The sequence below is a fragment of the Pollicipes pollicipes genome, unplaced genomic scaffold, assembly GCF_011947565.3.
Source record: "Pollicipes pollicipes isolate AB1234 unplaced genomic scaffold, Ppol_2.1 Scaffold_1600;HRSCAF=1878_pilon_pilon_pilon, whole genome shotgun sequence".
Taxonomy (NCBI): Eukaryota; Metazoa; Arthropoda; class Thecostraca; order Pollicipedomorpha; family Pollicipedidae; genus Pollicipes; species Pollicipes pollicipes.
In genome coordinates, this window is record NW_023595962.1 from 11288333 (window position 1) to 11304415 (window position 16083).

Genomic DNA, 16083 nt, shown 5'->3' on the forward strand with positions numbered 1-16083 from the left:
TTTCCATATTTTTCATAGCTAGAACCGAGGAAGGACTGAGTGTACGTCTCTGCATTCCCTCTCAATCTGCACAGCAATGGGCATCACCCTCCTGAGCCGCTGGACAGGCCCGGTCCACGCCCATCCCTCCTCGATCACGAAAATTCCTCCCCACTCCCCGCTCAAACCTGCCCGCTTCCTGCCCATCCCTCCCGGTTGCCGCCCACACTTCGCTCTCCCTGAATATCCCTACTCGCTTCCCGTCCATCTCTCCTCACTCCCTGGCTTCCCTTGCAGCTCCCGTCCGCCCCTCCCACCCTCCGCGCAGCCGATGCCTATCAGCCGGTGCGGCGATGATTGCCTGCCCCCGCCGGGGTCCGTCTACCAGCCGCTGTCGGCATCTTAACGGCTGTTTGTCAGGTTCCGAGGTGTTGGCCAGACTACCGCACCACTGCCCGGGGCAGCCCGCACCACTGCCCGGGGCAGCCCACACGCACTGCCTGGGGCAGCCCGCACACTGCCCGAGCCAGCTGTGTTGTGGCCGGGACACGGGTGCCAGCACGACTCACCGGAAGCCTCAGAGCTGGAAAGCCGAGGTAACAGCAGATGCTGCCTCGTGACCTGCAGATCCCGGGTTGGATACTCCTGCAGGCTGTGTTTCTGTTCTCGCACGAGTGCTGCAGTCGCCACGCTGTCCACAGCGTAGCGACTGCAGCACTCGTGAACGTTGCATCGAGGCCAGTCGCAACAAGTCTGAGGTGTTTAAGAAAAATAAACACCACAAAATACGAACAAGAGGCACGCAGAGAAGGTGCGGTAACTGGTCGCGCACGTGCAAGCATTCGTTCAGGTGAACCGGGACACCAAGCGCGCCAAACACCAGCCACGCGCGGTTTATAAGGTGACTGGCAGTAAAATGTCCGCTTCAAAACACGGCAACAAACCGGGCCGCGGCAGGCGTAGCACAATGTGACATTTACGACGCATGATTTCGGCACTTGCTACTGTCGTAAAGGGTAAGTGGGAGCCGAGTGAGTGATATATCGGCTCTGAAAGAGCGCTGTCAGCTGATAAGGATCCATGCCGCCGCAAGAACATTACAACACAATGAAGCGATAAAGCTTTACGAAATCAACAAAAATAATACTGCTGACAGAACGCAGCGATGATGGAGATGGAAGAGCATCAAGTAAAGGCAAGTAGCACCACTTCAGAGGGCCTTGCGTCGACGTTTGACAACTTGAGGATGCAGAAGGACGGCTCAGCTTCTTAAAACTGCGACCACGGAAGCCGAGCAGTAGCCGGGAGTCAACTATGGGCGTTGTCTCCCGCTTTCGCTGGCACAAAAACGGCGCCACCTATGCAGGGCGTGCTGCGCTATGGATGTAAATGAGCGTGGCACGCGGCAGTGGAAGCCGACCGGTGGCGGAATGACGCAACCTCCGGATCCGGCGGAACAAACAGCGGGGCAGACAACAGCGCCCGGCTCGGAAACAGAGGTGTGAGCGAGGTGTCGAGAGTTTTTGATAGAGGTGTCGGGAGTTTTTGGACGACTCGTATCCATATATCAAGTATGCAGCCTGTACCGCACATGAGGAGGGGACGTTTGCAAGAAAGACCTTACACAGACCGCGGTCAAAGTTCGTCGAGAAACCGACGTTCACCGTGCCAACCAGCCAACCAACCACCAACCGTTCACCACCAACCAACCAACGTGCTAAACTTACAGTGCTCAATGCCGGTGCTCAGCCATGAAGGTGAATCTCTTTTCTCTCAAGATCGACCATCCTGCGGACAGCCACTAAGCCTCCGCTCAAAGGCAGGCACGAGGCCGGTCTCCGTGTCCTTAAGAAGCAGCACGAATGCCCTTCACCCATGGTGTGACGGCGTGACCCGACGAATCCTAGCCGCGAGAACATCCAGGCGGACGAGCCCATGTCATGGAGCCTGTGCAGGCCTTTCCCGGATCGTTGAAGAAAACATTTCGTGCTGCCTGTCTGCATGGCTGCGATCTGCGGCTCTCGATCTCCGCGAGCATGAACTAAGCCGGGCGACTTACGTTCTATCAAGCCAAGCTAAGCACGAGCGACGTTTCCTTGAAATGCACATCACTTATCTAGAAAGCCAATGCCAAGCCAAGAGGCAACCCAACGCCGCTGGTCGCCCAGCCCGTCAACAGGGCGTCGAAAACCGTCCTAATGGTGGACTAGTGCGATGACCAGCCGCAAACCCTGCGAGCAGTTCACGCCTGCAGCCCTGCCTCGGCCCCACCGAACTCTGTGCGGCGGTCACCCCCTGGCCACCAGGACCGATTCCCTAGCGCCCGAGACAGCTCCCGACGCCGGCCGAGCTGCGCACCCCCGCGGAGAGAGGGAGAGAGGGAGAGAGGGAGAGAGAGAGAGAGAGAGGGGGAGAGGGACCTGCGCTCCGGCAGAGGAGCCCCCCTGCGGTGACGGTCAGTCCGCGGCCGCGGCCGCCGGTGGCTGCTGTTTTTACCGGGCAATGCCCCTCAGGCGGGGTGAATCGGGCCGGCGCTGGTCACGTCCGCCGCAGTAAAAACCGGGCCAGACGCCGCCCGAGGGCCGCCGGGCGAGGGGCGTCACGAGGGCGGGCCGCCCGGCCGCAAAAACCACGGCAGATCGCCGCCCATGACATCACAGGAGGCCGGGGGAAGGGGGGGGGCGTCAGAGGAGGTGAACTCTGCCGACGGGAACGCGACTGCAGAGCGCACCAAGAGCCGAGCCGCTGGAATAAGAGGTTCTGCTGAAGACAAGGACACAGTGCTACAAAAATCAAGGGATCGCTTCCCAGGTAGAAGGTGTATGGAAGGCAGTAGACGGTAGTCGGTAGACGGCAAGCGGTAGACGGTAGAAGGACAGACCGACGAACCTGGAACCAGACCGTGGTTTTCATGGAAACTGACCGGCACCTAGATTATGGACAAATGTGCAGAATAGGCACACAATCACAGGCAGACGTAACCGTAGCATCATACTTTTACAACAAGAATGAAAAACATCCATTCTGGCAGCAGCACACCACGCCACATAAAATCAGTGTTCCACTGTCTCGAACGAGAAAAGCAATTTACTGGCGCTACATTTGCCATCACTCACCCGAGCCAAGGAAATCAGAGTGCTGAGCACCACGAGCAAAAACACTCCGCCGCTCACAACGCCGCAGCACCCACAATTAGACATGCACCAGAGTGAATTTAACGTCTTCAAAGAGATAGAGGGCTTCACCTTAACTCGCCGGTCACGACGCCGGCCAGCTCACGGGGATGGCATTACATGCACAAAGCCCGCCCAGGCATCACATTAACGACCTCCACCGGCGTTGAGCCGCCTTCGACAGCCCCGCGCCGCGCGTGTGCAGTCAAAGTCAAAGCCACAAGTTCGAACCCTGGAGAAACGACCGCGTAAAAGCTAACGGCCGGTTGGAGCACCGCGCGCGCTCGGCCCGAGCCTGAGCTCGCACGCGTTCGTCAGCCGAGCGCGCGCGCTCGTCACAGTGCGGCGCGCCACGTTCGCCGCTCATTACGACTTTCATGAGCCATCTTCATAACGCGGGGCCATTATTTAAACCATTAATCTGCCACGGCGCGCTGGGGTTCCGTCGGACCACTGAGTGGCGCCGGTGCCCCGTCCGACGGGGATCAGATCGGGAGCTAAGCCTGGTCGGCGGCTCTCTCGGAAACGCCGGAATCCCGTCTTGTTTGCGCGCCGTCCGGACAGGCATTTGAATACGTCCGGAGCGCGGCGCGATGCGCATGCCGAATCAATCAAACTAGCCGGGCGTAAACACAGTGTGCCTCGTAGCCCACAGAGGACCCAGCTGGCGAGGGTTGAATGCACGCTTCTCCGCGGCGGAGGTGAGCGCTGCGCGACGACAACAGGGAATCTCCCGAACGGAGGAGCCCCGGCCCGCGGACGGAGCCGTACTGGTGAGTCTGTCAGCTGCAGACGAGGGAGAACAGGGTCTAAGCAGGTGGGTCTTGTTTTTACACAACTCACAGGGTAAGGGATGGTTAGTCATGCGCGTTGACCATTAATCAGCTGAGATTACAAGGATGTCTTAAAAGAAACAGCGCTCTACCGACGCATTTCAACCAAACGTTTACACCTACCGGGATTTCAGACTCCACTGATCCAAGTCACATTACATTCTACCGTAGCTCAGTAGGACGAGGAACACTTTTACTCGTCACGCAGGCTAACACCGAAGTTGAAAATGGCCTCCCAGGTGGAAGACCAGCAGGAGCCAGCAGACAAAGCCTCACCCAGCACGAAGCGGCAAAAGACAAAGCCGTCCAACGCACAGCAAGCCACGGGGCAATATTTCCCAGCAGTTAACACCGTAATAGAATTGTTCCCCGCCATTGTGATTTCAAGCCGGCAAAAAGTTCACCCGCTGATGGCTGCCGGTGAAGTCCTGGGGCGGCGGCCACAAGAATGCCCGCGCCCTGATGCGTTTCTGTGGCGCAATGCAGTCACCACGGCCGCGGCCGCGGCCGCGTTGAAGTCTCCCAGCCACCATCTAAGGCCCCGGCACGTTGTCTCCATGTTCGATGGCAGCACGAGCCTCCAGCGTGGCGGCTGTTGTTACAACCTTCCAACTGAAAGCGCCGCGGTCCGCAACGGCCGTTACATGCGTCAGAACGGAGAAACAACGGAACGGCGCGCGTACGCCCGGTGAGAATTGATTCGTTACCGAGGTCACTACGGGCGTCACGCTGCTGACCTGCGCGCTGACCTCAGCACGCAGATTGCAACAGCGACGCACCGAAACAGCCAGCTCAGGTCGGCTGTCGGCGATGTGGATCGGCTAAGAGCAGGGTTGTTCTCAGAACAATAGGTGGCGGACCGGAGGGGAGGGGTAGGGTCAACGGTCCTCCCACTTTTCGCGAGGGAAAGATAGCCAATCAGAACATTGGCATGAATCCCATGGTGGCAAATGGAGAATATGCTTAAAATGACTTGCCCCTCCCCTTTCAGAATTTTAGACTTTTTAGGCATCCTACTCTTTTGCTAAGATCTCTCATTGGTGGGTGATTGGAGGAACGGCGGACGAATGTGATCCAGCCCACGTGCACCATTCGTAAGGAGCTCCGATCATGGAGAACAATGCTGGAGATTCGATGATAACCTCCGTTTTGCGTTGGCAGCCATGACTGTCAGCAACATTTGCGAGGCAGCGACACGGATCTCGTCCGTTTTAAAAAATGTGAGTTATGCAATGAATTACTTGCCATACGGGTATTTGCAGAGACCGATGGGACTATAACCTCATGGCACTCGTAACACTTTGAAATGAGCCGCATGAAAGCGCATGGAGTGAATTTCGTTACGAAGTGATCTAGGCTCTTCCTTTCTGGAGGCATCCCTAGGCCAGTGAGCGCAAAAATATTGCAGAAGAATGCTAAAAAGACGGGCACGTGCAGAAGCAGCGAAGCGGACTAAAAAAAGAAAGAAAAAAGAAGCGGGCTAAGAGGGCTCAGCCTCCGACTTTTTTGAGCATTTAGCATTATATTGCCCGCAAGGACGTTTACTGGAAATAAACAACATAACATGACGGTTCAACAACTTGGAGGACTTCCATTTTCACTGAGAACGCATCCTTCCTTTGGGCACCCTTCGATGTTTCGCACCCCACCATGACCTTTTCATCATCTCACTCCACGCTTCCAGCGTCAACCCGAGGGCAGCAAGCCACCATTTCCTGGCTTCCAACGCCGTGTGATGAGACTGCATTGCGCGCATTCATCGGCTGCCTTAATGAAGCGGCAATCTGCTCATCGTTTCGGCACGGCCTCATCACAGATTGCTTCTTGGCCAGAAGCCATTTGTAACCCCACACGCACTCTACCCCCCAGCGCGGACCCGCGTGACCACCGCATCAAGATCATATCAGAGACCATTTACAGCGCGCCCCGGGTTCGTCGGATCTCGCGTCACGTGATAGGTTCGATACGTGATCAATGATGCGCCCGCCTAACAACCAATCTGGGGCTCAAGCTCGGCTGACGCAAAGGCAACCCACTCGCCCCATGGCAACGCCGCGACGTCACAACAAACCGTTGCCATGGTGACCGACGGTTCGACCGCCACGCGGGTGACATGACTAATGGCGACAGGGAAACCCCATCGATTTCCACCGAGTATTGATAATAGATGCTGAACGCCCGCTTTCGGCCGCTAGCGTGTTGACTGGCGGTAAGTGTCGACGGCTGGTGCTGACAGGGGTGCAGAATTGACTGCACACGGCGGGGGTGACGCTGAAAAAGGGTGACGAATCGAGCGCAAACGCCCCCACAATAACGCGAACTGGGGAAACTAGAACGCTGCGACGGGCGTGCGGGTTTGTCGCCGTGATTGCACCGATTGTCGCAGCCGTCCGCTGTGTGATTTGGCACACTTTCTGCGGCCCCGGCAGGAGCCGCGACACACACAAAGAAGCTTTCACGCATAAAGAGGCGGTTCGTCTGCCGAACGGGCCCTCAAGCGTACGGAACAGATGAGTAACGAGATTGTCAGTTTGCTCCATCTGGGCGCAGCTTTCTCACCCCAGCATTACGCGGGTCCTCCATACCACGGCGGGCTCAGGGGCCGTCTGTGCGGTCGGCAGAGGTGGTCCAGCAAGATCGAGCCCTTCCGTCCGAGATCCTGACCCACCAGAAGAACACGCCATTACTTGATTAACTGATGGATGGCCCCGGCCCGCAACAATGGCGCCGCTCAGGTACAATACCGCTGATTTATGAAGCATTGTACGGCCGTAATGACAGCTTGTTGTACGCCGTGTATTCCAAGAATTTCAAAATCAAACAACAGACTTTGGAGCACTTCAGACAAGAGCGGGCCCATCAACGGCCTCGTTTCGCCAGTCACCGCCAAGAGAACAGAAAGCGGCCAAAACTCCGCTTTCCTTCAGCTGCGTTAGCACGGGCCAACTGAGCCAGGCCCCCATGTTTTAGCACGTGATTAATTTCGCCTGAGCGCCTCGCAAATATAGGTTAGCTCCAATGGAGCGGCGAGACGGACCCCAAACCGTCAATCAGCGCCCGGACCTGGGCCATCGCACAGTCCGTTGCCATCCGACACCCTACAAATGCAAATACCGGCATTTCGGCCGCCGGCCATTAACATAATAAGCAGCGGCGCTGACCGGCACTGGCGGGGTTATTCGCTCGTGCCAATTCACGGCCAGTGACCGCACTTCCCGTGCGCTGCCGCCGCCGCCGCCGCCGCCGCCGCCGCCCGCCTCTGGCGCATTGTCTACCACGCGCACCCGTCCGGCGAAGGTCAGTGGACGCATTGCGACACCTGCCCACTGGACAGTGTCGCTACGTGGAGTGTGTGTGTGTGGGGGGGGGGGGGGGGGCGGGAGGGAGACGGGGATGAATTGGGGCACTTGTCGGGGCGCCGGGCAGCTATCCATCGGCAGATCAGGGACACTGCGCGAGCCCGCCCGGGCGGGCGGTTGTAAAATCTCCGCAGGGGAGGCTGTTACGGGGTAGGGTACCCGAGTCACACAGCGAAAGAGCGGGTGTTTGGGGGAACGCGGCGAGAAGGTCGACAGGCCAACACAGTAACTGGTAGACTGGTGGCGAGGGAGTGCGACGCCCAGCAAAGGGAGTTGACAACCAGAAGCCACGCGCTGGTTCCCCATGACGTAACGAATATTCCGTTGGTCTCAGCTGTACACACCCTGCGCAGCCCCCTCAAGAGCCTCTCAGTAGGTGCCGCACGTTTTACAACCGGAGTAACGACAGGGCCGGACTAGGGTCAGCGATGTACTACATAGTGAGAGGTCGCACAGCATTTTGAGGTCAGCAACAATCTGTAGCAAAGGTGACAGGTTCTGGGAAGCAAGAGCACCTTAAGCCGTCTCTTGGTTTTAAGGACACGTCCCCCTATTACGGCCTCAGACCATCCAGACAGCGGACGGTCCTAACACAAAGCGTCCGCATGCATTGGAACCATCGCCGGGCCGCCGTGCACCACCAGCCGGACAGAGCAGCTGAAAATTCCCACCCTATCATAACCCCCGCCCAGACGCCCACCTCACGGATCCCAAACCCCTGCCGTGAGGTCCGGGTGGAGCGACTCACGTGCTCCCTGCCCTTGGTCGGCGCGGAGGGGGGGGGGCGGCACGACAGGAGGGAAGGGGAAGGCATGAGGACGGGGAGGGGACATCCTGGCGGACCGCGAGACACGGTGCGACCCGTTTTTTGGCGCGTTTTTGCTGGCCGGCCGGCTGGTCGGGTTACGCGGGCTGCGTGCCGCCGCGCGCCGCCCGGTGGCCACTGCCCAGGACAGACGAGCGGCCCCCGAGAACGGAATGCCAGGATGGGCCCAGCAAAAAGCATGAGAGGGGGCCGTGCAGGGAAAGCAGCGGACGACAACAAAATTGGCACGTGAACGTGGTTTACTTCCACTTGTAATGCATAACCACTTATATGTTCTGTAGCGCGTGAGTAGAGCAAAACACTGGTTTACATTTCCAGGATCATTAGAGGTGGAGACGGCGCCTGCCTGGCCGCACCATCTCGAGGCAGGCCTCCAAAGTCCACAGTTGTGTGGCCAGCACAGTGGCATCAGCAGAAAACACGCGACGAAAAACGTGCCGTGGTATAGCACGGTCACCTGTTGCGAAACGCCCAATGTCAGCGGGTCCGTCAGCCAGGCGGGCACGCAGCGGCTCAATGAGAAATCGATGGCCTCGTTTTCCGTGACCCGCTGGCTGACGGCCGCGCCACCGTGAAGCCACTGAATGTCGGCAGATCGCAGACAGGTGCGACAGGCCGGCTGCGCGTACAAGCGCCAGGGGATGACTGAAGCTTTCTGCTGCGGGACGGGACACCGCCCTCACACCGCCCTGACACGCCCCCCCCCCCCCCCCCTGACACCGCCCTGAAGACCGTTGGCGGGACCGGGCCGAGGCTGGGACAAGGCGAAAGGTATCCCAAAGCCGCCATCGAAGAGCTGCTGCCACCGCCAGCGGGCGCATTGAACGGACAACTGGGGAAGGTTTTCCCCTCTGCTTTTCCTTCCGTTGTTATTCCGGCTTAGGACGCGTGGAACGATTGCGATCAACTGCTCTAGATTTCTCACGTCGCGTGCGGCGGGAAACCGGAAGATTGCCAGTGACAACAGTCAGTAAGCGTAAGGCAAGAGTGCTCCCAAATCACGCAATCAGACCTGGGCTGGATGACGTCGACAACGGCTGATCGTGAGTGCCCTGTCTTATTTCGCTTTAAGAGAACGAATTCCACCCCGCGAGGCAGCAGGGGGAGCAAACTGCATCCTATCGCTAGAAAGGCATGGCGTGATATCGGGGCTTGCTAGTGTACTGCAGCATAATGTCATGGGAAATGCGTGATGTTTGTCAAGTCATAGCATGTCATAGCGTAGTGTTTGTCACGACAAAGGATGGCGGCTGACAGCCAATCTTGAGCATGCGGATCGCGCTCACCACCACAACCACAACCACACCACCGCGGAGCCGACGCGGCTGGCAAAACACGCACGGGCCCACAGCCCCGTCCCCCTCCCCCGCCGCCGCCGCCCCCCCCCCCCCCCCGGCGTAAAGAAGCCCGATGACGCGACCCCGGCCCGGCCCCGCCCCGCGTCCCGCATTCCTGCTGCTGCCCCGATCAGCGAAGCGTCCCCCACCCCGCACGCCGCAGTGGGGATCATGATAGTGGACAGGAATGTGATCCAGCCAGGTCTGGCCGGGCGGCAGGCGCGTCCGCCAGGTCTGACCGGGCGGCTGGCGCGTCCACCGGGCCTGCGCGGTCACCGGCGAGACTAGCCTGACACGGAGAGCTGCCTTCCCGACCGGCCACAGTCTGAGAGGGGCGTGCCAGTCTGGGGTGAACCAGATGGAGTGGTGTGAAGAAATGGCGCAAAAATTCATGCCAGCGTGCACGTTTCCCATGAGATAATCAAGCGCAATCATGACTACAGACACGGGTAGCACGCCCTCCTTGATGCCTTCACACCACAAAAGCTCTGATCCTCCCCGAGATTTCTCTCCGCCACCCCGCCAGCGCTGTCCGGCGCCGTGCCCGTGAGCAGGCCTGGGGTCTGTCCCTGCTGGCTGGTGAGACGGACGCTGAGTCCGTGCCCGGTTCGTCCGGCACCTCTCCATCCGAGCCTAATTTGTGGTCGCCTGGCGCCGTTGCGGTCAGATGACGCCGCCAGACGTCACCGCCAGCCGGCGTGTGACTTAGCGCCCGCTCTCATCGCCGGCGCCGGAGGAGGGCTTGATCGCGGCGCACGTGCACCGCGCCGCCGCCGAATTTGTCGCTCGTAAAGTGCTGCGTTGATGTGGCCTCCCGGCGCGCGACTAGACGTCTCGGCAGGGAGGCTGGTCGACGCGTGACCACGGTCCTTCCAGCGAGAGCAGTGCATGAGGCTGTGCAGAATCGGTGGCCAGCGCCGAGGCAGTGCGCATCTCGGTGAGGTACGCCTGCTGTCGGAGCATGAGGCCAGGCCTCGAACGGAGAACGGGCAGTCTTGTCAAGAGGCGCACATCGGAGGTCTCAGACGACTCCGCGTTGCTGAGTAGCAGAGTCGTCAGCTGTGTTGGCGCCATATCCCCGTGCTCACCAAGGTTCTTTGCTTCCGTCTCCACTCCCCGCTTCCACCTCTATTTCCCGCTTTCTCATCCATCTCACACCCCGACTTTCATGCGCTATCCCGCCCCCAGTTCCGTGCCTTCATCTAATTCCCTGCCCCCACCTCCGTCCCCGCACTCAAGCTTCACTACAAGTTTCTAAATCCACCCGAAGCTCCCGCCGCGCATCAATCGGCTCCCAAACACATCTCGACAGCCGCGAGTGATGGTCGGAACTCACCTTCAAAGCGCAGAAGATGCAGGACTCTCGCATGCAGGCATGGCCGGACAGATCCCGGAAACTACGGCGGAAGATGTCCAGATGCCACAGCACCTGCAATCAGAAAACCCGACGTGAGGCTCAATCCGAGGGGCAAACGAGACGCCCAATCGTGAGACTCAATCCGAGGGGCAAACGAGACGTCCAGTCGTGAGGCTCAATCCGAGGGGCAAACGAGACGCCCAGTCGTGAGGCTCAATCCGAGGGGCAAAAGAAACGCCCCACCGTGAGGCTCAATATGAGAAAACACAGCGTGTGGCTGAATCCGCGGAACGAACGACATGGGAACAGACTGGACCGTGCAGGCTAGCACGCCATGAGGATTTTTGAAATTGGAGTAGCGGTAAACGTGTTGGAAAAAGCTGCTTTTACGACACCAAAACACAAATGACGTGAGCCAGCACTAAAGGAATTTGCCCCGAGGGAGCACCCATCCTCGCTCTCCCTCTTAGCATCGTCTCTCTCTGCACGTGTATGGGTACTATCGCGTGCAGGGATCCGGGCACGGAAGGCGGATCTGCATCAGGTATAATCACGTAGCACCAGTTCTCTGCCAAAGTCAGACCGGTTTTGAAATCACCGCGACGCTCCCGAAGCTCGCCAGGCTTCGGCCGAGCCCTGAGCTCAGGACACAAACAGGAGTCACGGTTTCGGACATGGCGGGAAGCAGACACAAAACACACCTTAAAATTCGGTGTGCCTCTACGTGAGCTGCGGAAAATTCGGGCATATTTCTCCGAAAGGGAGGGACGCTTCCTTCCTGTAGGGGACGTACACAATGCGCACCCCACCTAAAAAGGGCTCAATTCATCCCGAAATGCCCGAAAATGCATTGCCAGCGATGAAGGAAAACACACGCTTCCTGCATCCCGCCGCGCACGCCACTGTGATCTCGCGTGGCTCGGCGCTCCTGCTCGTGTAGCGCCTCCCGCCCCGCCCCGAGCAGCGCCGAGATGGCGGGAGGGCGTGCCCCGCTAGGTAGCGTATGCAGCGTCCGTGACCGGAGGCCCCGCCCCGGGCCGCCGCGGGCCAGTGCGGACGCCTCTCGGCCAGAGCGGAAATGCCGGACTGGTGTCTGCACGAGAGAGGACTGAGGGAATCTCGCGCTTCTGGTCTCCTGGCCCGCGGAAGATAGGAAGACAGTGTGTGATATCTGCTGAGCACTTCAAGACAATAAAAAGACAAGCTTGGAGGCGGTTCATCCAAACACTTGGCAGCATCAACTTTCAAAAGTATACTAATAAAACCAGACCTGTATTAAGAAAGCTTCATGACAAAAGCTTTCGGGAGGTAGAAATGTTTACTTTTGCAGCACATCAGCCATCGGCGCATGTGCCACGGCAAGAGCGGGAACTCAAAGTGTCATAGCGTTTCTCGTGGTCCAGATCTATTCCAGAAATCTCTTCTGGAGATCAGGACCGCGAGAGACTTGAGAGGGACCGGAGCTGGAGTATAGAGAGCGGCGCAAAAGGAAGCTCGCAACACCAGATGGTCGAGGGTCTCCGTAGTGGGCACATTCGATTCAGTATCGTGATCTCCGGCTGACCACTCGGACGCGGATGATTACTGCCTTTTACAGACGGCAGCAGATGTTGCAACGCCATCTCCCGGTATTGCGCGGAGAGGCATCTGCGCTGCATCTGGAACATTTCTAAGTGCTCAGAGAGTCAAATAACCTCTTATTTAGCGCTGTAATTGCTCCGGTTACAAGATTAGCTAATTGCTCCGCGCGTTCCGGCTGTCCAGAGTAAGCCGCAATTTCGCAATTAGCTCTGTGGGTCCAGAGAAAAGCAAGCGTTGGACCGGCCACCGGAAACCCCTCTCACGGCGCCGCTTGAGAAAGAGCTCATTATGCGCGCATTTCACGGAATTACGCCGGACGCAGGACCATCCGTGGAAGACGGGACTGGATGAAGTATCGCCGTCTGACCCGTTCAGACACCCTCGTGTTTGCATACGGACTCGGTGTTTACGCCGCCAGGGTCATAATCGCCTCCATAATGTCACGGCGCGGGGTCATCCGCGACGCATTAGCCGTCACTGGAGCCGGACGGAACGCGGCACGAGGCGGGCGGGAGCCCAAAGCGACGCTAATGCCTGGCGACAGTCGACGGCCGCGCGTGATGCATGTGCGGAGAGGAAATCCCGAGATGAACGCGTCGGAAGCCGAATTCCGCCCGTAATTATCTGCAGCGGAAAACAATAAGTCATCTATTAGTCGAGTTTAATTGCGCCGGCCGCAGTTATTCGCCCCCCGGCGCAACTGTTTATTTTTTCATTACGCGTGCCGCCAACAAACCACGGCGATCGATCACCGCGCGCGCTGACCTCAAAAGGTGCGCCACAATTGTCCCGCAGCGCGCCGCTTTGTGGACGGCCGGCCCGCGGTGCGACGAATTAACGTTGGGAGCCGGTTTGGGCGCCGGTCTCCCGAGCACCTGTTTGGTCGGCGCAGCCAAGTCACGCGAGAAATTGCGCTGAGTTATGCAAAAACGAGGGCTTAACACCGCACCAGCTGGAAAGGCTACAAGACGCGGTACCGCGCGACTGATTTCGTTCACGCCGTTTTGAATTATCTACCCGTGAGTTTTCATTGGTGGCCCCTGAACGCTCGTCTCGAATTCTGCTAAACAAGGAACCCCAGGATACAACCACAGATCCCGAAACCAGGGCATCATTGATCCTCTCGCCCCGAGTGGCCGACACAAGCCTGGATTGTTTTCCATAACCGACAAGTGAGCATGCCGAATGGTGGCACCGCTTGTTCGACGTACACCGCATTTGGGTATACAATCTCCTCATGACGGATCACGTTCGACCAAAAGGCCGGATGAATGTGGAACAGACCGCTAGTCCTCCTCAATACTGTGAAGCGTACAGCATCGGCGCCTCCTCCATCGTACCTCCGCACAGAAAGAATTACGAACAGATCTCCAGGAAAACATTTCTTGACGCAGCGCGCGCCGGCCCTCGTGCCTTCCGCATACCCCCGATGTGCGCACTCTCCCAGGCAAACAAACGGGAAACAGGCCTGCAGATCACTCAACTCTCCCTCGCACAGGCGCCGACAGGGGCACGTGCGTGTCCATGACCGCGCACATCTTCAGGCCGCTCGTGGGTGTGTCACTCGACCCTGATCACACACCGACCCGCCCCAGCACCGAGCGCAGCACCCCGTGGTGACCTGAGGTCAACCGGCTGCCGACAGCACACAGCGCGGGTGCGGGAGACGCGAGGAGGGGCGACGACGGCCTGCATGGCGCGTGTGCTGTGGCGGCGCCGGCTGGTGGTGGTGCTGGCGGCGCCGGCTGGTGCTGGCGGCGCCGGCTGGTGGTGGTGCTGGCGGCGCCGGCTGGTGGTAAGGCGCCGGCTGGTGGTGGTGCTGGCGGCGCCGGCTGGTGGTTGCGATGCTCACTCGACGCGCTCGGAAGTTCTATCGGAGGGCATCGACACTGCCCCGGTGCAGGCGAGGTTGCGGGCGCACCGCACCTGGGGCGAGGGTGAACACCGGAAGGGGGCGGCCCGGTGCCATGACGTGTCTTGAATTAGGGGCACAATGAGCGGGGCAGCCGCGTTGAATCAAGGGGCGCCTCGAAAATCAAAGCCACCGACGGCCATGCGGACTTTTGCGTGCTTCTTGCACGCTCGTGATTTCGCAATTTTCCAGTTTCCGTGATGAATTATTGTAATGAATTCCTACCAACGAGCAAATGGCATTTCCACCAATAGGGTTACCTCACAGTACCGCCTCTCCAGGCGCCGTTTCACCCATCGGATTCAGGGTGTGCGGGCGTGGGACGCCCCGTTTTCGACAGACGAGCAACTGGAGCAGCTCTCACCAGGAGACAACGCTGTCAGGTCCGCTACCGTTCACGGCACGACAAGGTGTCAATCCCGCCCTGTAATTAGAAACCGGTGCTGGCGACGGGGGTCCAGATGCGACCACTTGAATCGCACCCTCTCACCCGCACACCGCGACCCTCCAGTGGCCTTTCCGTGGCCTTTCGCACAGCCCCGTCGCGCGCCCCGCCGGCTCTGTTCGATCGAACACCGCACTCGTCCCGGGCGCGGGACGTTACTTTGACACCCGTGGGAGTAGATTACAGTGCGCCCGCCGACAAGCCAATGCCTTTCGGCAGAAACAACCTGGGAACAGGCTGGGAGCATGCTGGGAACGATTGCCGTTTGCGGAGCCGCAAGCGAAACGAGTGGGCGGCGCTGAAGGCACCGGCGGTGTCGGCGGCACCGCAGTTGGTACGGATGCACGGATCGCGAGGTCACGTGACCAGGTCGTCACGTGGTCGCCTGGTCACGTGGTCAGGGGTCGACGTCGAAGGTAGTGACTGAAATGACCAAGTGGGATTGAAGTTATCCGCGCAATGCATTTTCAACTGTCTTTCTTGAAAACTGGCTCTCTTGAAAAAGAAATGTAAAAACCAGCGAGGGATTGCGCCATCTGGCCTCGTAGCAAACTTGATTAAGAGAGTCTTATTGGCGGAAAACTCCAGGCTGCTGAGCGCGAGTAACGCCCCGGGAGCGGCATCAAAACATGGCGGCATTGGGTGATCCCGGCGTCTACAACGTCGCTTTATCTCCGCGTCTACGGCACAGCCCATCAATGCCCTGCACAAGCCGCTGACCGGACCTGTATGGAGTCGATGAACTTGAAGGATCGCTTCAGAGCATGCACCGCTGCTGTGAGCAAGTGCCGACTGCGCACGCCTTCATTTGAATAGTCGACCAAGCTGATTAAGTCGAACGTCTTCATAAAAACGGACGCCAGTACGGTTTCTGTCGGAAGCTATTTCTCGCGGCGATGCGCGTCCATGAAGGCGGTGCATTTTTACCAGCATAGACCTTTTGCCAGCGCTCCTATGTCCGTGGGCACCATCTCACCAACAGTTAACATTTCTACGATCTGAGCATAACAGTGCGATACCCACATCTCCTGGTGTATGCAACGTACTGTAGGCTTGAGATCAGTCCCTGCCCATAAAGTGAGCACGAAGGGCAAGCCGAGGCGAGCATAACGGTAAGCAGCCGATGTGCATACCACTGGCCTTTTCCACAAACCCGCCATAAACCGGCGGAAGTCCAACAGTCCGACAAACTCACAGACACGAAGCGGCTCCCACGGCCTCTCTGTGTCGATGCCGCCGGTCCGCCCGTCCGTCGCGCTGGTGGCCATGCATGGAGAACGA

General features: G+C 58.8%; 1 protein-coding gene across 1 annotated transcript in view; it reads right to left on the reverse strand.

Annotated features, from left to right (window-relative positions):
• ec (ubiquitin specific peptidase echinus) overlaps nt 1–16083 on the reverse strand; it is a 72724-nt gene that overhangs the window by 42141 nt on the left and 14500 nt on the right. Inside the window, exon 2 of the mRNA XM_037216870.1 lies at nt 10844–10936. Coding sequence (XP_037072765.1) covers nt 10844–10936 — 93 coding nt within the window. The remainder of the gene's footprint in view (nt 1–10843; nt 10937–16083) is intronic.